The 27,900-nt window shown below is 39.7% G+C and overlaps 1 protein-coding gene across 3 annotated transcripts in view; it reads right to left on the bottom strand.

The window, feature by feature from the left end:
- tnmd (tenomodulin) overlaps window positions 1-27,186 on the bottom strand; it is a 57,147-nt gene extending 29,961 nt beyond the window's left edge. Inside the window, exons 1-3 of one of the 3 annotated variants that reach the window (XM_067519278.1) lie at window positions 19,870-27,175; window positions 19,357-19,497; window positions 16,022-16,156 (exon numbers count right to left, since the gene is read on the bottom strand). In XM_067519278.1, coding sequence (XP_067375379.1) covers window positions 16,022-16,156; window positions 19,357-19,404 — 183 coding nt within the window. In that variant the 5' untranslated portion in view covers window positions 19,405-19,497; window positions 19,870-27,175. Of the gene's footprint in view, window positions 1-16,021; window positions 16,157-19,356 lie in introns of all 3 variants that reach the window. The other 2 variants (XM_067519280.1, XM_067519277.1) reach the window with 2 other exon arrangements.
- Between the last annotated feature and the right edge of the window lie 714 nt (window positions 27,187-27,900).

Below are 27,900 nucleotides of genomic sequence, written 5' to 3' on the forward strand. Positions count from 1 at the left end.
ACATACAAAGGTACAAACTGTAGTTTTAAGTTATTGATAGGAGTTTAAAATTACAACACATGTGATTAACACAATGTATCTTCTTTGTTTATCTGCTACAAAATGATGCATGGGGACGTTTTACAGCGAGTTACAATATTTGTCCAGCCTTGTCAGAAATTTTAGTTTTGAACTACACTAGAAAGCAGAATAAAACGCTGGCCGTCAGAGATGAGGTAGGGGGGTTGGGCATAATGGCCCACATTTTCAGCCATATTTTCCTGGAGAACATCTGTAGTGTTGCACTTATTGTTCCCATGAAAGTGACAGACATTGTTGTGGAAAGAATGCAAAGAGAGAGAGAGAGAGTGAGAGAGATTTAAAACATGGCTCTGCACAGCTTGGCCCATCGTAGAGTAAATGTTGGTTTGTTGATTTTGGAAAGATATAGAAATGATTGGAGACTTAGGAGTGAGCAGGATTAACTCTTTATGCTACACTAACCAAATCATCTCCTAGTTCTGCTTTCTGCACAGACGTGAGAGTGATACATCTATAAATCTTCTCATTTAACTGGGAAAAAGATAGCATATAATAGGCATATTTTCCACAAATGCCAATCCATTCCCCTAAAGAAATATACATAAAATAATGCACTGCCTGTAAAAGTGTTTTCTGTGGAGCTTTTTATAAAAAAAGAGAAAATATGTAAAAAACAACCCAAAAAACAAAAATCAGGCTCTAAATGGAAAGGTTCTTGCAGAAGCACCTTTTTGTCAGGAATAATGGAGCATGGAGACATCTGAGGGCTTGTGGAATATATGGAGCATATTTGTGCTGGAACTCAAATGGAATTTTGGCAGAAGCCACAGACTATCATACTTCTCCCTTTTTATTTTCATTGCTGAAATCAATTCCTTACAGAGCTCCTGAATCTTAAACATAGCCTACCCCTCTCTTCTGTCAACCTACAGTACTCATACCTGAAAGGGGTGTAATGACCCACTTTCTCTCCTTGTCCCCCAGCGACTCAGCCGCTTACCACGTTTGACCACCTTCCCGTGGTCGACTACAGTCTGCAGCTGCTGTTAATTTACAGCAGCACTGTGCACCCCTTTTTCAGCTCTGAAGCATATATGACTAATCACACCAGTCATTTTAAACAACTTGAGCTCTCTCTGGCAATAAATCACCTTGATACGTGCTACTGTGCCCATAATAGAGCTGCGTTCAGGAGGGAGGAGGGCAGCCGGAACTTTGGGAGCTATTGAGTAGTTTTGGTCAAAACACTATTGTGAAACAAACTCAGGGACTGGGACATATTGTTATTTGATGTGTTGTTTGTTGCTATGATCTCAATAAAAGTCAAAGTGAAAACAAAGTTGTATTTGAGCTTGGAGAATATGATGTTTCCCTAGACTTTTTGCCTAAAAAGTAAATAATTCCTTCCTTTTTATCTTTTTTTTTTTTGTAGTTATAACTTTTACAAAATCCATATGCTTACAATGTGTGCTTTATAAATATGCCATAGAGGGTTTTCAAGACACAGTTATGTGTTCAAGCAAATACGACGTACCAAGGCCAGAAATGAAACGTTGCTAACTTACATTTCACAGATGTTTGATCTGCTTTCAACAATTTCTAGATAAACTAGAAAGAGAAAATACTGGCTTTTTTTCTTCACCTCAGTAACACCTGTGTAAAAAGGGCTTCCAAAATGTCCAAGAGTATATATTTTTTCCTCAATCTTCTGCCAACTGCCAACTGTAAAAGAGACCAAAGGGACTTCACATGCCCTTTAAAGAAGGTGTTAAACCACCTTTCTGGGATGTGACGAATTATGTAACATCCCCTATATCTTAGAAGTCAATATGAGATAAAATGGCATCCACAGCATCAACAAGCAGTAAAAAGTCATAAAAACTAAAATGAAGTTTAACATTACAAAGACCTTGGCTATGACTATGTTGTGCCATTTCTTTTTCCCCTTGTCATTGTTCCATGCTGCATCTTGCCTTCATGCCTTTTTCTGCCAAGTAACCACTGTGCCGAGCTGAAGAACAATCTGCTCCTTGTCAGGAGTGCTGAATGAATCCTGTTGCTTATTGTTGAGGTGAACATGTTATTTGAATATGACCAATCTTCTGTAATAAAAGGGCTGTTGTGGTTTATGAAATATTCATCAAATGTATCCCCTGGAGACTTGGATGCATTCAGATGCATATTTCACAATCTGAAGCAGACTTTAGCAGACAAAAGATTGCAGGCAGTACCTGCAAGCGTCAGAGCTATGAGGCAGACATTCACAAGGGGAGTGACCTCTATAGTGGATATGTCTCCTTGTTGCTCTGCAGGTTTTCAGCCATTCCACCTCCCAATAAATCAACAACAGCACACTCTGAGATCCAGCAGCTAAGTGGCATTTAAAAAAACAGCTTGTGAGAGCCGTAAGGCTGCAATTTGGATCATTTAGACGCAAGGCAATAATTTGGCCACATGAACGGCATTAACAACAACCGGAAAGTTTTCAAGCCACTGCAGAAAGAAAAAAGTAGTAGCATTTTGTTAAAAGTCAATGAAGGCTGTGTTCCTTGTGGTTCACAAGGGCCAAAATGCTTTCAATTTGCTCAGGTTCACTCAATATTTGGGATGTGATGCATTTAAATTCCCTGGCAATTTACCAACAATTGGCAAAAGCTTGCTATTATCACTAGGGTGTGTTTATCTGTTTGCCAACTTGTGCATAAAAATATGCATGGAAAGCAATAAAAGGCAGTGTACATTCAGCTTAATGCAAAACTGTCAAGACACTGTTTCTGCCACAAATATCAATAACAGCAGCTTCAGCAGACATCCACCGTTTAGTCGGGATGATCAAATTTGGAATCGCTACAACAAGCGCACGACCGTCTCTCTTTTATGATCACAACACAGCTGATATTCCCAGAATAGCCCCCCCACCCCCACCACCACCACCACTACTTCATCTGTGCCTTATCACGTATAGAACAAGCCAGATATGCCTGTAACAAGGTAGACCGTTAGAACAATTCCTGACAGAGCTGCTGGAAGACACACAGGCTCATAATTGTTCAAACATTGTTTACACCATGCTTCTGCCTTGAAGACACAATAAAAGAGGGGGTGATGGTCCTATGCAGAGACACTGGGCTATCACACTGGGACTATGGGTACTGATGAGAAGCTCTTGGTCTGTTGCCATGGCCCCTGTGTGGGCTGCATGTCAGTGCTGCTCTGCCCTTCTTTTTAATAACACTGAAAAATCCTTTGAAGACCCACTGGGGGAACACAACACATTATGCTCCCAGTGGTGTGGGTCTGCGATTTTTACAGTTTAACATTGTCTCATGCTATTAAAAAACTCAGGAGAATTGTCATTTGACTCAGATTTTGGTCACAATTTATTGTCAGACCTACATGGCCCATCCTGGTCAGTCACTAATGAAAGCTATGCAAATGAAACACTCTGCAAGGGCAAAATAATGCTTTCCAATATTTTGCAAATGGCTAGTACCCAGAAAATTAACAGAAGTAACAGCCAATGTAATTTATTTTCTCTAAATGAGGAAAATTATATTTGCTCTCAGTCATGTAGGCTAAGAGGACTGTTTGCTTTAAATACACAGAACAATGAAAAGCCCCTTCTCGAATGTTCGTCAGTGTCACTTCTGGTCTCTTACAACATGCTGGTGTAAAGTTCAGGTCAAGTATTCAAAACTAAAGTCACCTATTGACTTTTTACTTAGACCATAATGGTCATCAAACAGTCCCGTTTGTTCCACTCGAGTTTCTTGTGTAAAATGCTGCTACTGTACATATGTCATTTGTAGCAGGGGCAGAGAGTTTAATGTGGGGAACATCTCGTGGCTTTAGGTACACAAAGCAGAGGACTTTCCCTGTGGAGACCTGAAATTGCATTCAATGTAAAACAGCTTACTATTTAGTTTATTGTTGTATCGTTGTCACTCGGAAGTAACGTGATTCAACATAAATTGTGTAACATTAAGGCTGCACTGATTTTAAAGCCTATGCACATTGTCTTTTCTAGACGGACACATGTTTATTTCAGCCCTGATATCTTTGAGCCTAAGCTCAATCAAACTGCTATGTCTGCACAGTTGTAGTGATGGAGGTAACCTACTATTTTGGTGCCAGTGTAAAAGATGGCAGGCACCATTTTGGAGCCTGGTGTCAAATGGCTCCAATTTTACCAGACACCTGCTGGCACGAGGGAACTGTTTCAGCAAATACTTCTGTGGGTCGCATGAAAGCATAGTGACAACGATGTGCACTGCCTGGCCCCCCCAAAAAAGTCACACTCTAATATTTAATTGGATCGTCTTAGCTTTGATTTTAGCACAAATTTGCTGTGGTATCATTTTGATGAGCTTATGCAATGTTACTAAATTAACTTCCATCTAGAGTTGCATACATTTTTCACAGAGATCATGTTTTAATGATTGGACAGTTGGAGCACATTTCCTCCTCGAAGATGATGGTTCACAACCATCATTCCAGGTTTTATTAATGTGCTGGACAGTCCAGTAGCCCAGTTTGAGTACTTTTAGAAACCTACTTGCTTGGTTGCTTTGCTTGCTGAGGACCAATAAAATAATTTGTCCCTTCTGATGCGGAGTTACATCTTTTCCACGTTCACAGGATATGTCTCCTGACATGGTTTATTAAGAAATTAGAAGCTACTCATTGCATCAGTTAGGGCTGAATAACTTGTTGCCAGCTGAGACATATTAATCACTGAAGTAATTATCCAGTGGAAGGTTTTTACCTAATTGCTTAGTTAAATCCAGTCGATGACTCTTTTTTTGGGGGGGACAGGCGAAGTTCATGTGGGCATTTAGGTTGGAGGACTTGTTGGGTGTTCTCTGGAAATTTATATCCAACCACCGAATGTCCCTGTTCCTTCCCTCTGTGTCCCACCCAAACACACGTGCACACGCAGACACGCACCCACGGCAGTTGCTTTCAAAGGCTTCTGTAAGCCAGACTCTTCTAACAATCTAGCGTCAGTGCAGAGATAATAATTTCTAACCTTCTTCTTTAAACTAATCTGAGAAGGACCGATTGATTGATAAGGGGGCTGGGAGCAGCACCATGGATTGATTAAAAGAGTCTTGCTACCACTAGCTTGATTTTCCACATTGTATATTGAGTCTTTTTTGTGAATTTTTGTGTCTGTGTGGGCTTTGTCAAGCCATAATAACTCTACTCGATTTATTACTTTGCTCTTGTCATAATTACAACAGCTAGAGGGGTGAGTCACATTGACCATCAACATACTGGATGTTACTTTTGTGACACTTGTTGAACGCTTATTCTTCTTAACCTGGCAGTTACAAAATATAAAGAAGCAACATACTGTATTCCTCAGGGCTCCATACTCTGGGATTGGTTCTATGGTGTCTTCTAATTAGATGGGAAAAGTCAAAATGGACTTTATTTTTTACCTTTTACATGTTACAACTTCAAATGTATTCTCGTCATCGCAGACGTCTGAGGAGAAACCAGCAGTCTAATTCAACATTACGACAGATTGCACCAGCCATGGCTCTGGCTTGTGCCACCATTGTAGCTTTAGCTACTGAGAAGAAAATAAAGAAGACGAGTGAAACGGTACACTCTGGAAATGTTGGTTTTGTCTTGGCCAAATACAATATTTTACCAGCAGAAACCTCAACGATCATGAGAATACCAATGGAGGCACAACCTACCACTTTTTCGTGAAGGTTTGAATTGGAAACACTGTGTGACTAGAGATTAGCATACAGAGTGCTGAGGTCAAAAACTAAGCTAGGAGCAACAAAGCTTAAATCAACTATAACATGAACATGATAATAATAATATCATAATACCATAAAATATTATGAGCACTGTACGGTGCACTGAGTGTGAATGGGATTCACAGTTTCTATCAGGAGACGGTAATATTCTTGAAAATCACAGGAGATCAGAGAGATGATTGAGTCTCAGGTGATATCAGATGAAAACAGGTACCTGCACACTGGGGAGAAGGCCAGGGTATTAAGAGCATCAGTGACCTTTTGCATGCACAGGTCTAAATGACAATCAGGACTTTACTTTCCTCACCTGAGGTTTAGAATATATCTGTCAGAACCCTAATGTCATAAATTTGTGACGTACGCTAATAGTTATTACAACAACAAATATAAGAAATAAAATTGTTTTGTAGCCTTGTTTAAATGGCTGTACAGTTTAATTATCCAGCGATTCCATTTTACAGGTGTAAACTCATAAAGTCATACAGCATATGTTAAAATGTTTATTTGGCCAAACTCCAGCTCCCAAAATAAAGTGAAACAGTGAAAATCTGTTTCTCAACAGGAATGAATTTTGATATTAATATGTAGTGTATGACAGCGCTGTTGTTAATTAAACCCCACAACATTTCATCCAGGCTATTATTTGTTCCTGCCAGACAGCTAATGAGCCCAACATTATCTCGGTGAGAGACAAAAGCCCAGAGGACACACAGTACTTTAAGGAGTCAGAGACCCCTGTTGTAACTGGTTAGAAGAAAGCCATGTCTCTAAAAACGACACAGCTTTGCTCACACTGGGGAGAGGAACAGAAAAATCAAAACAACCATCATCCCCTTCCCAATTTTAACAAAAATTAGACAACTTCCATTTCATCCATCCATGCTGTAGCAGCTCATGCAGGTCAGTGGGTCAATCCCGCTGCCACCATGAACACCAGGAAAAAGGACCTGACAGGCTTTATCACCATCAGCTGACAAAGTGAAGCACATTTTCTGGGCAAATGAGACACAGCGGCCAAGGAGCGGCTGTCATCTATCATACTCGGGGTGATGTGTGCTGGTTAACCGCACGTCCAACATGAAAGAAAAACTCCCAAATACTTCATTAAATGCTGTAAAATACAACGCATTTTCAATATTAGGCAGCTCTTTGGGCATGCAAGCATGACAACACACTGCATGTCAATCACTGACAAAGAGAAACAAGTGAGCCAACAACATGGACACACTGTGCTCGACCAGCGCTGCTTATTAGCACAGTACATTAGTGCTACCAATCCTGTTGTGCAGGAGAATTGGAAATGTTTTATTTATACAGTGAATTTTGGAGCATGATTCGCATGACGTGTGTTTATTGAGCTTTACAACTTTATTTGCTGTTTTGCTGTCAGATGTCCGTCTTGCACTTTCCATATTGTCGTGTTTTATGAATAAATCTTGCTAATCTGGCCTGTTTTTGCCCTAAAGGAATCAGATTCATAGTTATCACAGTGGGCATTTTTGACTTCTTGCGGTATAAAGGCAAAGGTGTAACAGCAATCATTACACGGCAGCAAATGAACTCATGCATGCTGTCAAAACTAGCTGTGTTTGTCTGTACAGGGAACCTTCAGTAGTGAATGGTTTTTTATTGCACTTCTTGGATGGTTTCTGTTCTGCTTTAGTTCTGGTTCCAAGTTGGTACAATACCCAGATTTGTTTAGCTTTGCGGCCAAACAAATTCCTTATGCAATCTGTCATTAATGTTCTGTGTGTAGCTAACCTCCCTCTGACTCTACACACAAAACCAGTGATATAGACAAACAAAAAATTATCACATGTAAACAAACATGGCCTAAATGTTCAGAAGTTAATGAATAAACCATAGGATACTGAAGTGTCATGTGCATCTACAGTCTTTTTGTTTAGGATAAATGGGTCCTCAGTGACAGCCTCCTGCTTGTGTTATGTCGTATCCTGGGACCCATCAGCTTCTGTGACTTGTCGCAGGGCAACCTCCAGGTCAGGTGACGCACACTGTGCAAAACATCAGAGATTTTTTAGAACTGACTCTCCCTGAATGATGAAGTAGAATTTTTCTTTTTTTTTCACTTTGTTGTCTTCACTTGTGCAGCTGCAGCACCCCCCTAACCCCCCAGTGAGGATCAAAATGAGTGAGGACAGAGTTAATGAATGTCTCAGAGCCGTGATACAGTATGTGGTGAAAGCTGTACAAAGCTTCAGCTCAGCAGAATATCTGTGCTTCAGTTTGATAGTTAATTACTGTAGTAGTTTCTATTAATGTCAGTGTCCAACTGTGGTATTTACAGGGCTCAAAAAGTTACTGTGTAAATTTTGTTGCACAAAATCAAAACACTGCACTTGTACATGTAAGTAGATTCAATAAAGGATTAATAAGGACTGGAGTTTGATAAATATTTATATTACCCTGTTATTTTACTTGCTCTAGTAAAATGTCACCTGCTTTTCTTTTTCCCAAACTGCGACTAGTGAAACTGAAGGGATAGCGGAATTAAGTCACAGTGGATCAGCCGACTAGCTGCATTATTCAGTATGTTAGCACATCATGTTTGATTCAGTGACCTACTGTATGGATTCATTACACCTGGAATGAATTTCTCTTCATTAATGAGGTTCATTACAGCTCTGTCGGGCTTTACTTTACCATATAAACACTTGAAATTTCACTGGATGAAAGATCTTCCTTTACATGTGCTGTTTTTGCCGATTTTATCATGTATATTTCATCGATCTATAAAAAAAAAAAAAGCCAAAACAAGCATGGCAGGTCTAGATGCTTTTGCAGCTGCCACACGTTCTTCTTTTCTCACATTTAAAGAAGGCTAATCAGCTAAGGTTAGTTTACATGAAGTGTTAGACAGAGCAAGGATAATTAAAATGACACTTCTTCCCTCAACATATTGAGCAAGGTGACTAATGGGGCACACTCACAAAAAGTCACTGCTACCTTTTAATTGCTGACAGATATATTGCAGACCACGGTGACATAGCCATTTTTCAAAACCGAAATTTATTCCTTTCTAAAATTATGGTTTATCAGACTATGTAGTGCTATAATGGCAACTTTTTTGATTTGCAGCCTCAGATACATTGAGAAAAGAAAGATGAACCGAGTATTTCCAGTTTGCTGTTCATTTCTGTGCTTCGGCATTGTGGCTGTGAATGCACATCGAGGCTATAAGCAGCGCAGACTTACTGGGAGAGTGAAAGTGGATGTGAAAGCTCAATCACATTTTAAATTGTTCAACAGAGCAGAGGAGTCTACTTGGCAGTCACACTGGTGAGACAGCGAGGAGAGAGAAACAGAGTCTGGAGAAAAAGGCGAGCATTTGTGTCTGTTTACCCACCACACTGTACATTCAACATGAGCTGCTGGTGGGTTGGCAAACTGAAGCACTTACAATTAAGATGCTGATCTTACCTACACCCATATTATCCAAGCTTCTTAAAAGAGAATCCCAGATGCACTAACATTCTATATAGCGCAATAAATAACTCCCGGTGGGCTTTGCCGTGCTGTCACACTCTCTGTAGCAGTCACCGTCCCGGAAAAAGGCAATGTGCCACAACCCCCATGAAGCCTTCCTACCTCAGGCACTGGCAACAATTTAAAACGATTCTCTTTTGTTTTTCTCGATCTGCATTCCCTCCCTCTCTCCTAACTGATCCCCGAGTAGAAGGCATAATGCATCATCTTAGATGGGAGCCTGTAGCAGCCTAATTTAACAGCCAGGGAGAAACACCGGTGGACACTGGCCTGTTAATGAATGAATGAGCCTCAGAAAAGATTACAGACTGAGGGGCAGGCTTCCCAAAAGGTCCCGCCAAACCAGCTGTTTAGATAAGTCCTGTTGCCTCCCTAGAATATTAATTCCTCCATATGGGACTGGGTAGGCAAACAGAGTCAGAGTCTTGTTTTCTTCCTGGACAGAAACTAAGAAAAAAAGCATCTGCATATGAGAGAATGATAGAATCATATCATGATCATATCCTGTGTCTCCCTCCCCTGTTGCATGTTGACATCTGTACACTGAGGGGGCTGTTGGGTATACACAGTCTGCGAGCAATAAATAAACAAAAGGGGCCTCGGCCTTGAAAAGCCATACACCTGTGACCAGTGGAAAAGCAGCAGGCGCAGCATTGTTCATTAAAGAAGCAGGTCCTGACAGTGAGGCCTTTAGGAGGCCATCAGGAGCGACAACTCAGCAGCTACCTTGGGACCGCAGAGGGAAAGGCATCAAGGTGAGCAATGCAATTTCAGCTTGAATAATGGAGCACTTTCCTCAGGTCTGACATTCATGTATTTCTCAGGCAGTTTTGCCATACAGCCCAAAAGCACCTGTGAGCTATTCAAGGTTCCCCTGGAAAAACTGGTTTACAATGTCTACAGGTTCACAATTACTCTGCCTGGCTGCAGGTCCACAGATAATCTCACTCAAAGTGGTTCATGAATTAAAAATAGCACCAAATATATTCAATCTAATCATATGAAAATTGAGATTTTGCATGCAGTGCACTGCAAACATCATTTATGGCTGACAACATCCACATTTTATTCCTTTTTTCTCTGAAAACATCCTTAAAAATAATTTTGTCAAGGCAAATTATTGTTACTCTTCTGTTAGATTCGCCAGCCAGATTCCTTTTTCACAGAGTTGCTGATGCAAACTGGTAATAACAGAGGATTAATTTACAAGGAGGCAAAATCCCCTTGTGAGACTTGTGGCCCAGAACAATAATGAGCACATAGTAAACAGAAGTTTGCCGTAAGCCAAAGAGAATGCAGGGGCACCTAATCTACACACGATGCAAACACAATTGCACGTGTACAAGCACAACCACGCCCTCATAAACACACACACTGGCAGAGAAAATGATGCTAAAGTATCTTCCCCAGGCCTCTGTAACAACATATGTTTGCAGGTAATTAAAAGAAGATCCCAAGCGGTTATCATGTCATATTGAAATACAATGCACAAAGCAAATTACTTTTCTGTGGTTATTTATACAAAGCCGGGTGCATGAGGTTACGTTGTTTTGGTGAACTGTGAGAATACAAGTGTTCATGGCTGAAGTTGTGCTGTGGTTTTCACTTCTAATTAAAATGCGCAGGTCAAAGGGCTATGTATCATGTGATATGTATAGTGTGTAACGTGTGCATGTTAATTTAAATGAGTGATAGCTTTTAGTAATTGTTTATTGTGTCAGGAAGTTACATCACTGACTGAGCATAAAAGCAATTTAAGCATGTAAACCATTTGCGAGTGCAGAACAAATTTTCAGCGCATTTCCTGGGGCTTTCTTTGCTTATTATCTCCAAAGCTGTTGATTCTCAGATTTGTCACTTTGGTTTCTATTCTTAGCTTAAAAACGTCCAGCTGAAAGCAAAGAATGCATTGTATTAAAAGGGGAAGTAGAGCACCATACTGTTCAACCCCACCAGAATGTAATGTTGGACTATACTTCCTAGAGCGCTCCACCACCTTTTTCCTTTGACTAAGACTTTAACTGTGAAAATGATATGAGTCTAACAGCTAGTTTGCACCTCTAACATTCTCAGCCACTCAGAATGTGTCAAAACAGCTGGAGAAAACAGTAATAACAGATTTCAAACTGAGAGGAGACCGCATTAGCAATATTCTCTACAAACTTTTGAATTTGTTCCTGCACACTCTCAAACAACAGCAAGTCCAACCTAAAGTGTTATGTGTTGTTTGGCCCTACTCTACTGTCCCTATGAGTTGACATGTCACCAATATAATGCGAGTCCAAATATGGTTAACAAAACCCTTTATGACACAAGAATGCGTTGTTAAAGGTTTGATTAGGTTTAGGCACAACTAGAAAAGTGTTAGAAGGCCATTTGCTGAATTGCAGTTGCTTAATAATTATTTATTTTATATTTTTTTTGGCTTTTTGGCTTATTCTCTAAGTTCAAGGTCATCACAGCGGATCATTTGTCCACATGTTGATTTGGCACAGTTTTTACGCCAGATGCCCTTCCTGATGCAGCCCTCCCCAGTTTCTACCAGGCTTGGGACCGGCACTGCACCCCTGGGAATGTGGATGGGCTGTTGGGGGTTCAGTGTCTTGCACAGTGACACTTGGACATGTGGTCGGGAAGAGCAGGGCACAAACCTCTGACCCTATGGTCGGTAGGCGGCCGCTCTGCCATCTGAGCCACTGCCGCCAAGCTGCTTGCACAAATAATACTGTATGGCATCTTTTTTATACAAGATGACAGGCTGCTTTCAAAACTATTATTAGTACTAATCACTATTTCAGTAATTACTACCTCAGTATGGCTTCTGTTCACTCTATCATAGTTGTAGAAATCCACTAGCAAAACTTGCACATCATCTTGGCTCCAGGAGGGTTTGGCCGAGCACAAAATACTTATGTAACCTGTGCTTAGAACTGGTTTAAAGGGTGGGATGGAAAGTGGTGGGCATAGTAATGCAAGTGTTTGTTAGTGAGTTTTGTTATAAACCTGTGTTTTACTGTTTTATTACATTTTTTTTACAAGTATGTGGGCTCTGTAGTGTAGCTACTTTACAGTACATTGCCAGGAAATGTTGTTTGCAGCCACTTTTTATGGTTGGAATTTAGAAGCTTTCAGCTGACAAATTAGAAAATCCCCTTAATACTGTAACAGGAGTTCGACATACAGTACAATATGTCATTTTACCATGGATAAGTTAAGACGGTGCCTCTCTATCCTAAGTATTTACTTTGAGGATGCTGATGGAGAAGTACAGAGAGGATCATGGGGAGTTGCATTGTGTCTTTGTAGATTTAGAGAAAGCGTATGACAGGGTGCCAAGAGAGGAGCTGTGGTATCGTATGAGGAAGTCTGGAGTGGCAGAGAAGTATGTTAGAGTCGTGCAGGACATGTACGAGAGCTGTAAGACCGTGGTGAGGTGTGCTGTAGGTGTGACAGAGGAGTTCAAGGTGGAGGTGGGTCTACGTCAAGGATCGGCTCTGAGCCCCTTCTTGTTTGCTCTGGTGACGGACAGGCTGACAGATGATGTTAGACAGGAATCTCTGTGGACTATGAGGTTTGCAGATGACATCGTGATCTGTAGTGAGAGCAGGTGGAGGAAAATCTAGAGAGGTGGAGGTCTGCTCTGGAAAGCAGAGGAATGAAGGTTAGTCACAGCAAGACAAAATACATGTGTGTGAATGAGAGGAACACAAGTGGAACGGTGAGGTTACAGGGAGCAAAGGTGAAGAACGTGCAGGACTTTAAGTACTTAGGGTCAACGGTTCAGAGCAATGGAGAGTGTGGAAAAGAGGTGAAGAGGCGAGTGCAAGCAGGTTGGAACAGGTGGACAAAAGTGTCAGGTGTGTTGTGTGATAAAAGAGTATCAGCGAAGAATGAAAGAAAGGTGTTCAAGACGGTGGTGAGACAAGTGATGTCGTTCTGCTTAGAGACAGTGGCACTGAAGAAAAGACAGGAGGCAGAGCTGGAAGTAGCAGAGCTTATGATGTTGAGGTTCTATTTGGGAGTGATGACAACGGACAGGATCAGGAATGAGGACATCAGAGGGACAGCTCATGTTAGATGTTTTGGAGATAAAGTCAGAGACGCCAGATTCAGGCGGTTTGGACATGTTGAGACGAGAGACTGTGAATATATCGGTAGAAGGATGGTGAGGTTGGAGCTCAAAGGCAGGAGGTCTAGAGGAAGACCAAAGAGGAGATTTATGGATGTAGTGAGAGAGGACATGAAGTTAACTGGTGTGAGAGAAGGATGCAAAGGACAGAGTTAGATGGAGGCTCGTCATTCGCATTGGCGACCCCTGAAAGGGAACAGCCCAAAGGAAAAGAAGAAGATGAAGTGCCTCTCTATCCTACATATTGTATAAAACCTGCAAATTAATTGGCACTAGTGGCTGTAAACACCAGGGTGATATACTGTCAGCTTACAAAGTTGTTATGGCAAATGTGTTGGAAAATAATTGGCTATTCACACATCCAGCTGATACAGAGCAGACTGGCATTCATTTGTTGATGTTTTCCTGTCACCTGCAAATCCGAGTCCAATATTATCTCTCCTTTTAGCTCCGTGTTGGTTCCCACCAGGTCCTGGGAGGGGGAAATCTCACTATTTGGGTGCTAAATGTTTCACTGTGTTTATGAGGTAGTTGCTTTTTCTGCCTGGCAGCCTCTTGGTGCTGGACAGGTAAAGTGTTCATTGAGTTTATCAGAGCCTTTCACTGAAAACAGCTGCCTGATGAAGCTTGAGCACACGCTGACGAGGACGGTGAGACTTGTCACAGCCAATAAAACCAAAAGGAGTTGAGTGATAATAATCTGGATTTTTTTTAATGTTTTTTTAAAATATTTAATTCAACTGGGGAAACTGAAGTGAAATCTCTTCATACAAACATGATGTGATTTTAAAGACCACACATCCATGGACTCTCCAGGTAAGCTCAATTTGAAAATGTTTTCATGTTACTTGAAGCTGGGGAAATAATTAAAGCCAGAGAACCATGGTTACACAAATTATACCTGTCTCCATTGTATCAAAACTGGTACACTGCTCACGTTTAATGACTTTAACTTGGAAGATCAGAGAACTTAACTGGATAGTTGTCACCAGAATGCTTCCTCATTGCTCAATCCTCCACACAGTACGTATTTCCTAAAATACACGATGTTCCCTTTGGCTTCAGTTTCTGTGCTCTGCTGCCCAGAGTCTATACATGTAGGTGGCAGACGCTGCTCAGGATTAGCTGGTGAGTCAAGAAGCGTCCTGCTGTGTTGCACCTAATAGCACGCATTCGCCAAACAAGATGCTGGCTGTCACACGGATGCAGGAGAACTAATTCAGCCATTCCTCAATCTAATTACAGTATCTGCTGCATGAATCAGTCTCTGTGCCTTCAGAATAGTCCCCAGACTGTTTGGCTGAGAACACATACCCGAGTTTTACTGTCCTACTGGGTCTCAGGGAGCTTCTTTCCCATTTGACAGACAGGTGATTCTCCTTTAAAGTGTCTCAGTTTCACTCACTGATGTGGAGGATAGAGAAAGAGCCTCCCCCTCAAGACCCCATTAAAGCAAAACCCAGGGTCCGCAGGTTTGATATTCATTGCCTGGGCAACCTCTGCCATCAACACATTTTGTGCCACGTGAGAATGATCACAGCTTATTAAAGTGGAAATAATGACTGCTCTACCTCCGGCATGAAATATTTAACAAGGACAAAGGAGATGGCTCAAAGGTGATTCATATCTATGTTGAAAGGAGAGAATGTGGACAATACTGTCTACACAGAAAGCACAGATGAACCTTGGTTAACCTGAGCTTAGAAGGGACTGCTGGCGATTGAAATTTGCAGCTTAATGGAGGCCGAAATATAAGAATAGTGGGTAAGGATGTTCAAAATAAATGTTTATTAGCCACAACAAAAGATGTTGGTATAACAGCAAACAGCATTCTGCATGGTGCGTTTACCTCTGTTCACCTCATGGCATTTGCAGTGCACACAAAGCAGACTTATGCATTCAGCTTTGAAAAATATGTGCTCATTTCTAGCCATCATTTCATTTTAATCATTCTTTCCCATTGCCAACTGTACTCAGAATGTATAGAGCATCCAATTTCGAGATGTGAAATTATTGATGTATTTTTCCTTCTAGCTTGAGTAAATTAGCTTTTTTGGCCTTTTGGAAAAATCAGGGAAAAGCACAGAGTGAAAATGTTCTCCATCAAGTGAGACTGAATTGGATCTTACAAGATGAATTGCCATATGAGTTTATCCCAATTACATTGCCAAGAGGTTTCAGTCCTGCTGCAGCCACTCTGGTCACCTGCAACAGGGTCAGCTTTGATTTATCAGGGTCATTGTGTGAAGATGCTTTCAGTGTGAGCAGAAACCAGATGAATGCAACGGTCCACTGTTTGCGAAATAAAAAAATGGTTTGTGGTTCGGTCCAAGAATTCACGACTGGACAGCTGTGATTCCAAAAACCCACATATCTTTTAATCTAGCAGAATACAATATAGACTGCAGAATCTGCCCTTTGTCTGTGCATTTACCTTACTTGTGTATTTCTTTTTCTTTGATGTAACCTGTATCATTTGTGGGAACTAAGTGTGTCTTTCATCTGTCTCTCATCAAGGCTACACTTACCACAGGCAGTTGCAATAAGCCTGATTACTGGCAAACAATGAGGTGATATTTAATCTTACCTTCCCTCGACTGGGGCTCCACAGATACTTCAGGCTAAAAACACAGAGGGCCAACACAAGGAAGACCAGAGCCAGAACCAGAGCCACTCGCTGGTAGGTTTGGTACTTAGCCTTCTTCTCCTTTCCCAGTTCAACCTGCAAACAATATACTAGTTCAGTATTACATGTGGTTTTCATTAATAAATTTTTATTTATTAATTTTTTTATTGCCTTACAGCTGAACTGATAAACACTTGCTTAAAAAAAAAAGTTTGGCCTTTTGGGAAAATACACTTTCTTTTTGACAGTTAGATTGGAAATCGATACCACACCTACATCTGTTTTCACATCTGCTTAGATTAAAGACAGAAAACAGTGAGCCTGATAAAATACATATCTGATCATCAATTTGTGGTCTATAACATCACCTTACTCCCTATAAGACAAGTTATGTTTACATTTTGGTGAAATAAAATGTGTTTATCTGTAAACGTTAAATGCTCTGGTGTGCAGTCTACTGGATTTACTAATACTTTAAAAACTAACTAAAGTATTGCAAAACTGTTTTTCTCTGTTTCAGTCTTTAAGTTAAACCAAGTGCTGCTGGAGCTGTATTTATGGTTGTGATAGAGACTATAAATATTACCCTATTGGTCATCTGTGCAAGCAGCATTTTATGAGCCATAAATATGTTTTATTTAACCCCGTTTCCCGTGCAACTAAACTATTAATGTTTTTACGCATCTGAAGGGAACATAATAAGTGAATGATTACATTCGGATGCAATATATTTTTTTAACAAATGAAGTGCTATATTTTGTAAAGGAAGTCATGTTGCACCAAGGTGTCTGGGACGGAATACAGGTGTAAAAAGTACACGGCTATGGTTGAGCTAAGCACTTTGGTTACAGTAAGAAAATAAGAAAGCTTATACAAAATGCTGTCAGTGCCCGAACACACCATAAAAACATAATGCTCTAATCTGACAAACTGTCTGTTTTGTGGCAAACTGGATATTTTAGCAGGAAAAATATGTTGTGTGTGAACATTTCATTAATATGTTCAACATTTATGTGACTTGACATTTACATTACTGGTCAGTATATGCTCATAATGATAATAGAAACGTAATCTGTATGCAATTACATTGCCCACAAAAGCTTTGGTTCCTTACGGCTTAGTTGTATTGAACGACAGAGGGTTATCTTTCTTTCTAGGTGACCTCTAGCAGCCATCGTAAGTATGACAGAAACAAGAACGGAAAGTACAGAAGATAAAGCTGAAGGTAGACGACACAATGTTGGACTTCAACTGTTGTTTGTTTCCTGTTTCCTGCTCAAAATACTACAATACCCATGAGCTTGGGCTGCACACTAAACAGAGAAGACCAGTCAGTCACTGCCATATCTGCCAGATCATTTCATAAGGGGTTCAGAAATCCCAAAATCTCCCGCTTTCCCGCTTTTCCCGCAACTTTGACTTGGCCACTGAAGAATTTATCCACCAATGAGTTCACTAATGGCAAAAATAACTCCATCCTCATGGCAAGCACAGGGAAGAACAGACTGTTACGAGTGCCACAGAAAGGTTACATTTATTAAACTTTTCCTCAAATTAAAACTCTGCCTGCTGTAGTCAATTCCCAGAGCTTAAGGCCACAAATTAATAAAGACAAGCTTTTGTTCCACTAGGGCTCCAGCAGGGAGAAAATGAAAGCTTCTCATTCACACTGGACCACTTTTGAAGGTCTCGGAGGACAACAGAAAAGCAGATATGTAAAAAAAAAGAAAGAAAAAAGAAACTAACTTCAATTAGCAAAATTTGTGTTGCTATCTTTTAAAATGATGATAAAGCAGCTTTGCTTTTTTATTGTGGCTGACTTGTTAAAGTAGTTATGCCTCAGTAGATTGGGAAGAACTTTACATGCTGGCTTCTTTATATAATGTGTTGAAATTATAATTTTTTTAAATTTAATTTTTCAGATTTTAGATTTTAGATTTGCTTGTTTAATATAACAAGGAGAAATGTGATTTAGCAATAATTTAATGCACAAACTGTGCCCTGGTTTTAGTCTGTGTGCTTGCTGAAAATGGATTAGATTTCTGGTGGTACTGTAAACGCATTAGCAGGTTGACTTTAGGAAAGACAGAGGACACATTATTCCAGATATCTGCCTAAAAATCTAACTATGACTTTGCTATTAATAGATTCTACCTTGTCACTATGTGTGAGGCACATCAAAGTATTGTACATTCCTGAGGCATGATAAAAAAAAAAAACAGAGTGTATAATCAGACAGCCAGAAATTCCTTACATTGTGAGTTTCTCTGAGTGAAGTAGAAAAAAAGGTGGTTGAAATCCTTTGCTCTCTTGTGGCAGGTTGCATAAGCAGTGGAAACTTAACTTGAGGACAAACCTCTCTGCCTGTGCTTTGAATAACGAGTACTGAGAAGAAGAAGGTGGGAATCCGAGACAGACAGACAGTCAGAGAGACAGACAGACAGAGAGACAGAAATAAAGGCAGGGATGGAGACAGAGTGAGCAGTCTGAGTGCACAGCACCCGCCAACTAGTGTTTAAAGGTTTAGGAGTTCAGAATCAGCCAGGCAATTCCTCTTGAGCTTTGTGAGGAACAGTGCCTGGAGCCCCCTGCTGTTATCATGCAAAGAAGGAGCACTTCCCCAAGTAAACAACACAAAAAGACACAGAAGTAGCCTACACAACCAAGAAGCAGATGCATGGGTTATCACACAATGGCAGCTCATACAAGCATCTGAATTCCTGTGAAAAATCCTCTGAAATAAGAAGCCACAGGTGATTTCTTAATTCTAATCATCCTCCATCCATCACTTACCACATATGTGCAGAAGCAGTTGCCTGTGCAGGAAATGAGCTTATTTTGCACATGCAATTCTAGGTATATAGTTGAATGCTGCTTGCATCTAAAAGGCGAAGATATTCTAGATTTAAAGCCAAATGAAATGATTGAGGTGAGACCGAATTTGAGAGTGGAAATAAAAGAGAAAGGTGAAAAGCCAAAAGAAATTAGATGGATTTTTTTTTTTTTGAGAAAGCTCAGATCACTCAGCCAGAGATCAAGCAGCACGCCTTTTTGATTTCAGAAAAGACAGACTTCTGACATATTTTACTTAAAGCTTACACTCTCATATCACAGGATTTTTTCCACTACTCTTAAACTACTCTTCCTGCCACCTACACTTAATTTATTGAGCCGTAAAATTTTAAAGGTTTTCTTGACACTGCAGTGACCTAAAATTCTTCAAAGTATTTAAAAACATAATAAATGACGTTAATTTAAGCTCAATAAATTATAATATTTTTTTTTAAAGTACTCACATCTTTCCAGAGAATCTGTTGACTGCTGGATTGGCTGCTGGCCTCCATGATGCAAACCCACGGGAGCAATCTTTCCGATCTTCTCAGCTGGGGAAAATACTAACGCTCTGCAAGGAAAGGAGTCCCAGCTTCTTGCCTTTGCTGTAATTTGAGAGTGTGTTAAAGGGGAGGGAAGTTTCAGGTGGAGTGGAATTACTGAAATATTTGTGATACACATTAAAAGCAAGGCAGATGTCTCCCCTGTCTGTCTGTCTGTCTGTGTGTCTGCTCCTCTTTCAAAGGTGGAAAACCACAAATGGATTTTCCACCTTTGGAAAGACAAAGCCTCTGTTGAATAAATTACACTGTACTGATGAAACGGCTGTAGTGACTCACCGCTGTCACAATTCCTACTATGCTTTGATACATAAAGTTTGCATGGGGGAAAAAAAGTTTACAACGTGTACCTACATACTGTAAATGTGGATTTTTCAGTCCTATTTTCAAATATAGTATCAAATAGAGTTCAAGTACCTTCGTTCTGCTTTTGTTCCCCAGCCTGCAGCCACGCACTCGACAACCGCCGCAGTAAACAAGAGCTGAGATGACTGAACAGCAGCATAATGAAAGAATCACCCTTATGAAATGAAAAGAATTTGGACTTACAAAAATCAAAGAAGAAGAAGGCAAAGACTGAGGTTTTACAATCCCCTCCAGGCATTTTTATAGAGCTGGTGTTATGGCCCCTTTTGACTTATTTTTAAAGCTACTGAGTGTATTTTAAACATACTGTATCTATGACATTTTCACCCACGGTTGTTCAGATTTCTTTGAGTCCATCTTTACAAATAACCCAGATTCCCATCTGTCCTCCAGGAGGCTGTTTCAGAAGCTATTACCATATAATTTGCATAACTCATGAGCACACTAATAAATAATGCACCCTCTCTGACTCCACACCTTCACCTGAATCATGGTGTGGGATGTGACAGTTGATCTATAGCGATCTGTAAACTGGAGCCAGATCCTGGATGTAAAGGAGACTTTGTTAACTGTGCCATCATGTACAAAATAAGTCTATAAACATAGACAGCTCACTCAGCTGTAGCACAGACATACTGTATTTGATGCTTCAGCCGAGCAACAGAAAGAAACTGTGTTTAAGGCAGTGCTTGTTTTAATGAGCTGCAATGCAAACAACATTTACTGAACTCATATATGCTCCGTCCCACCCTATGCACCTTCAGGCAGCGGTGAGGTTGTCCTCTCGTGCCTGATTAATGTTTGGGTGTGAGATCACAACAGGTGTGATTGTTGTTCAGTCTCACACACTACAGAGATTCAGTAATTTTCTGGGCTGATAGACCCCCACTGTCACCTAATCCACGCCAAAGCTTATTTCTCCATAAAACCGGCTCTTTAGGACAAAAATACTCAGCTTAATATAATAATTTGTGTCTGAACTGTTTTTTAAAATTAAACTTAAATCCCCCCATTTAAAGGATAACTTTGATCATTTTTTTCATTAATCATATTTTCAACAATCCTCGTACAGACACTTAAACTCAAAATAAATTACCTCTAGGCATACACACCGCTCCACTGGATGACCTACTTTTAATCCTAAACACTGGGCAGGACTTTTTTTTTGAACATTGTTGCCTTAAATGCTCTGAATTGCGATAATTTGGTACAGCTGAAGTCTGAAGTAAGGAAGCGTCAACTGTACATGTGCAACACACGATCTCCCATTCTTTAGCGCAAACACTGCAACATTTGTCGAAAGGTTTTGGTCCTAGCAGTTTGGAACGAAGACAGCTGTCCCCTAATGGATCATTGTGTCTTGTTGATGGGTTTTTGGACAACAGCACAGACACATGAACATGGCCAGGTTGCTGAGTGATGCTCACTAAACATGAGTACAGGTGAATAATAGTTTTAGTTACTGTATGGAGATTGTTAACAATAATATCCATTTCAAAATGAAAGCATTCACCACTTACATTATTTTGCAGTCAACCATCAATAAGTGAAACACACTCTGTAGTAGAGGGGGCCTTTAAATAGCATCTGAAAGTCATGTCTGGGCCCCATCGCATTCTGTTATGAATAAAAGCTTCTTTCAAGGGGAAAACTTCATTAAAATGATCAATAAAAACTCAAATGTTCAAACTCAGCGATACAAGTTTTTCTTCTCTGAAAGCTGAAACATAACTGTGGGAAGCGTCTCAGTGATTTTAAAAAAAAGCAATTATTGATCCAGTTTTAGGGGCCACAAGGGAGGGGTTAAATAACACATGCAGTAAGTGAAGCTTCTCAAATATTGGCAGCCTCAGGACTTTATACATTTCTTGGCAAGCTTAACAAGCAGCACGGTGGAAGAGTGGTTCAATCCCTGGACCGGACAGGGTCTTTCTGTGTGGAGTGTGCATGTTCCCCTCGTGTTTGTGTAGGTTTCTTCTGGGTGCTCCGGTTTCCCCTCCCGCTAAAAACGTGTGTGTTAGTGGCAGCCCACTCAGTCACAGCGGCTCTTTACTTTAATGCCATCCTGTGTTTTTCTCTCATCCATGGCGTGGTACCATTAATAGTTTCTGAAGGTGGGAACACAACTGCTGTTTTTTTTTTCACAATTTGGGGAAAGATTTGACGGATAAGTTAACCTTTTCACATTTTTGTTTGGTTTGTTGTGGTTGGTTTCAGTCAGTTTTAGGTGGATCACGAATTCTAAAGAACGGTGACGTGAATTCTGACACAGTTTTTTTTTATGAAACTTGTCAGCCTATAAGTAGATGTTTGTTTCTGTCTCTGTACATTTAGCTAAACACAGCACAGTGTGACAGACTAGTCTGCACTCTTTACTGTGATACATCAGTACAAAAAGCTCAGAAGACAAAAACTTCCCCTAATCAAACTACTGATTGGGGAAAAAAGTATTTAGTTAGACTTAGGGACACAATAAACCTATTTATAAAAACAGATGTCTTGAGTTTTGCCATTCCTGCCAATCACCTGAACTTTGCTTTACTTTATACGACAGTGATGATGCTCCGGTCACAATGATATAAGAGCTCACCTATTTACACTATAACGTATACATCAGATATATATAGCATCTGCTCAATGGTAATTGTAGATATGCTATGGTCATTAAATAGGATGATAACATTCAAAGAACATGGTACACTATGAAACCCAGCTGTTTTCCTTCATATTTTTTATATCAGACAAAACATGCATCCATCCATTATCTGTAACCACTTACCCATTTCTACAACCGAATCGCAGGTGGTAACGGTTAAAAGGCTCTATCCCAAATTACTTTCTTCTAATGTGATTTTGTTCTTTTTTTTAAGTTCACCTGTTTAACTTTATTTGTCATTTTGTTGTCTTAAGTTTTGTCTAAATGTGAAAATTTTGGTTTTTTGTGCATGAGAAAGAGAGGTAGGCGGCCACTCTACCAACTGAGCCGCTGAGGAAATGGAAGAAATGGGAGACTGAGAATAAATGATGGAAAAACTGCCATATATTAAATTTAAAATAACTATTTAAATAATGAGAATCAGTAGTAATTAAATTAAAATGTATGAGTAGTAATTAGTTTATTAACTTGTTAAGAAAGAGTCTTTTGAATGCATAGTATTGTAACATGCACTTGTAATGTTTTATTCTATAATGACTATACATTAACAATCTACTGTAACCACTAATAATTAACAGCATCATTGTCTGCTGAACTATTCATTAATTACTCTCATTATACCCAGTATTTTTTGTACCTAATTGTAAAGTCTTACAAATCAACTTTATCATCATATAACCTTCATTATCAACCCCAGTGCTTTGCTGACATACTGTGCAGCATAGCTGCCTGGGTTTTGCAGCGTGCTGTGATCGGGGCTAAAGGATATTGTTTCAAAGCACAGCGATGCCCCAGCCCTTAAACACAAACCACCTGTCAGTCTTTTTTTCCCCCATATCTTCTGAGATGGCTCACAAAGCAAAAGCTAAATAGTGTGATAACATGCTTTGAAGTGAATCCAGTTTATTAAAAGCACAATTTCACAATCTCAAAGTTCCACTTCACACTTGATTTGCAGAAGTGAAAAATGACGGCTCGGTCAATACCACCTGAGGTGGAACATTCCGGGTAAAACTGGTCAACCTGCAAGCCTTTAGTGTGGCAGGCAACATTTGAGCACATATTAAGTCTGTCACATCTGATAGCTGCGGGGCCTCGTCAGCTCTTTCCCATTGATATAAATCTACACAATTACTGTGACAGTTTGCTTGGGTAAATCAAGCAGAGGGTCTTTCAGGAATAGTGTTGTGTCAGCAGCAGAGTTGAGCATCCTGGGACCCTCATTCCCCTGATAGCATTCAGCACCAAGCTGAGGCTTTGACACCAGCAAAATAGAATAAACGGCAATTTAGTTTGGAGTGCATACCAGATACTCATAGATTAGAGCAGAGGTTGATGGGAGCACCCTTCACAAACCGGGAAGAACGAGAAAATAAACATTTACTGTATCCTCTTCATGCTTCAGGCCCGCTAGCTTTTACTGGGATGTTTCTCTTTGGTATTTGACACTTTTGCAAACACAGATTGAGTGCTGTGACCAACAACGAGGCCCATTACAAATCCAACAGACCGAGTTGCATCCTAGGAGTTTTGTTTTTTGATATAAATAAAACTGTTTTGCCTCAGACAACAGCATTTCTGCTCAAGATGGCTTGTAGTACTTCAGGCAAGCTCTGCCTCCACAAACTTGCTGAATATATTTTGCTCTATTTTGCAGTGGCCATCTGGAAAAAAGCTGTTCCTTGTTTGCTTTTTTTTTTAACTCTTAAGCCAGCCTCCAAAGCCTTGTCGAGCTTCTGTCACTCAGAGAGAAATCTGTGGTGGAAACCCACACATTTCCCACATGCACATCCACATTCATTAACAGTCCCTTCCCACATGAAGGGAGACTGTCACAGCTAAAGAAAGAGCGAAAGATGCAGGAAGAATATGTGTAAGAAAGATAGAAATGCAGAGAAAACAGAAAAAAGGGAGCAGGGCAGAGAATTTGTTTTCTCCTTTTCTCAGACAACTCTGTGGATTGAATCCCTCTTGTGGGTGTAGCAGCTAGGTGCATACAGGTCAAATGTGACACGTAATCCTGTGTGATTTGATTATACACCCCCTGCCTCCACACAGCTGCACTACCTCAGTCTTTCATTACAGGGAAGGTGAGGTGGGGCAGGCATGGGCTCATCATGAAGAGGCAGTCACGGATCTTGACTCGACCCAGACGAAGGAACTGAGAGCCCCCATCCGTCATCTTTCAGATCCTCCTCGTGCTTCAGTGACAGTAGGAAGGAAGTGCACCTCTGCACAGGAAGTTTACACTGCACTGTTTCCCAGGAGTTGCTTGGCTTGAGGCTTGACACATTCTGTTGATTCGATTTACTGGGGCAAATTTTTTACTGAAAAGTCCTCATATAAATACATTATATGGCTGTGTTTATCTTCAATTTATGTTTATTTGCATTTATTTATTGTTAATTATTTAGGTTTAGTGCATTAAAGTCAAATCACATCTCTTCTCCCATACACCAGAGCTTATTTATTGAATGTCTTCAGCTGTGGTGCCGGTAATGAATAAGTTATTCGGCTTCACCATGGATCATCACCTTACAAACAGCACTCTCTTTACTACATACCACATTTTCTCCTAATAGATGCAGAAATGTATATATAATTGAAAGCCAAAACAAAATAAACTAAAATATTACAAACAATTTTCAGAATATTCTTCAGCAAATCCAATCTGAGCTCCCCGTTGGTTAAACAGTTTAAACTTATTTTTCAAATACAAAGCAGCAAATTCAGCACCCTTTCAACCTCATACTTCAAACTTAATTTCCAAGACACAATACTCTCAAATCTCTCTCATCTCTTAATATTGAGGGATAATTTCAAGGTCAATATTTGCTTGTTGATAACATATCCATCTTTTAACCAGAGTTTCCACTCTTCTAAAAAAACCTGTATGAACTGTATGAGCTCAATAAGAACAGCTTTTATAAACATCTCTTCATTTAACCCTCTCCCTGAACCCTTCCATCCCATTACACTCACACAAGCTCATGTTTTTGCCACTTGGGAGCAGTGGAAACTCACTATAATTACAATAAAGTCATATTACCACCTTTAAGTTTAGATAGGAAATATATTGCCTATTTACAAATTGAGCAAATGCAGAAATACCGCACAGCTGATATTTACTGTAATAAAATAGCTGCTAAATACTCTACTAGATTGGAAACAATTCAGGTGAGAGATGAGAGCAGGAGGGGTGCATTTAAATCAAAACAATGAGCTGAAACTTCCTCTAAAGCAGAGCTGGATGATAATACATCATGTGATCCATTGCTAATGTAATAAGTGTAGTTGCACTTTAATTCCCGTCTTTGCATTGGGTTTTATCTTATTTAGCCCACACTGGTCTGCACCTGGCTGAGTTACAGATGAGCAAATGTGAAATATTTTCCACAAGTTCTTGATCAATAAATCCATATTCATTTTTCTGAGAAGTCATCTTCTGGACAATTTAGTTACTTCTACTGCATATAAAATGTGTAAATTTTTTTTAACATTGATTCCAGCTAATGTTAAAGGAGGCAAATATAAACAGGAGTTTGAGGAAAAAACTATGCACCATCTGTACGGAACTCCTTTCACATTCGGAGGAGCCAGATGAATAGGGATGTGGATTACAGTGCTGCCAAATCTTCTCAAGTTTATACATTCATTTCCCAAATCTCACCTTGAGAGCAAAGCTACTTGCTGGGGGATTTTCTCAATTTCTTGCTTGATGGGACAGGTGTATTTACTTACATAATTGTATTCCTCATCCAATTTCTAATGTGATTAAATATTAATACAATTCTGAGTTTGAAGAGAGGCAGATCTGGAAAAATTATCTAGACAGCAATATTGTGAAATTGTTCTTCTTGCTTTGCAACTTTTTCAATCACCCATAAATGGAACAGAAGCAACGAAAGAGAAAATATTCTGCCTCTAAGGATGCATTGAAAGTGATATTTTGACAAATAAAGCACTCCAAGTCCAAGATAAAAATAGGTGAAGGTATTTTTCACTGTGATGATCTTGACTCATCTTGGCTGAGCTTTGTTTAGTTAGTAGCAGAGCTCTCTCGGGGAACATTGAGTGGTGTAGTCAAAGTGGAACTCTCCTGAATGAGCTTTGAGCTTCAATTCCCCAATATCCCAGCATGTGTGCCACAGAGTCAGACAATAGAGCCAAATGCAAGTCATAGCCAAATCATAATTACCTCTGCACCCTGCAGAAGCAGACCAATTGACTCTTCTAGATGAATGACAACAGGTAAAGGGCAGTGATTAGCCGCAGGCCTCTGAAGCTTTGTTTGGTGCAGAGGGAGACAAAAAATTCTTTATATAGGGCAGAAGATATGCTTCTCTTATTATGCTCTTATTATTCTGTGGATTTATTATGGGTACAATTCAGGACTGGGAACTTTGCTTGTCACGGTTGACTGGTGATGCATACACAGTCTCTGTCCTGATCTATGTTGTTTGTGCTATTTGTTGTAACATCATGACCATTTAACAGTTTATTATTGTTTGAGAATACCTGTAATCAGTTTTTAGTTTCCTAATATTTCACTTTCTTCACTCATAGTCAATCGTAAACAAGTTAAGCAGTCATTACCATTTAATATGAATTAGACAGCTATTATTAGTTTTTGCACTCAAGGTAATGTATTTGTTCATTCAAACTGACATGACTAACAACTACTGAATTATTATCTCTGCAGTTTATATGTGTGTGTGTGTGTGTGTGTGTGTGTGTGTGTGTGTGTGTGTGTGTGTGTGTGTGTGTGTGTGCGTGTGCGCGTCTTCTGTAACCATAGACAACTGTGCCTTTTGGGGAAAGAATTTAAGATAGAATTTCACAAACAACATTAAAGATACATTGTCTATTTTTACACCTTCATTTAGTCAAACTGACATTTAAAATTTCGTTCTGTTAACAAACTAATTAGCTTAAGCTTGATAAACTACTAAGAGACACCAGCTGATTGCAGACAAAGACACAGGTAATAAAAATGCTAAAAAAGGATTGTAAATTGTGTACAAATGATCTGATCCTGTGCAATAAAGCACTACCTAAACTCATTACATTTTTAAATATTAGTTATACATTAATTAATCTATTGCTAATGGTTTGCAACTGGTGTGTTTTAGAAAGAAAAGAATAATGAATCTAAATAGTTATGCATTTTACACATTCATTTGTTTTTGTCTTTTGTTTTTTTGTGTGTCTTTCATGACTTACAAGTTGAACCCTTTGAACTACAACTTTTCACTGCTTAAACCCACATGAGCCCATTTTCTTGTCAGTCATTAAATATTAATAAAATTAATTACTATCAATAGGGGTGTAATGATTCATTCATTGCACAGATCCATTAAGTATGAATTATGCTGATCCAACTGCATCCATCTGCTAAAATAAAGAAGCAGAATGAACCCCTGCAG

Source organism: Channa argus, chromosome 10 (genome assembly GCF_033026475.1).
Source record: "Channa argus isolate prfri chromosome 10, Channa argus male v1.0, whole genome shotgun sequence".
Taxonomy (NCBI): Eukaryota; Metazoa; Chordata; class Actinopteri; order Anabantiformes; family Channidae; genus Channa; species Channa argus.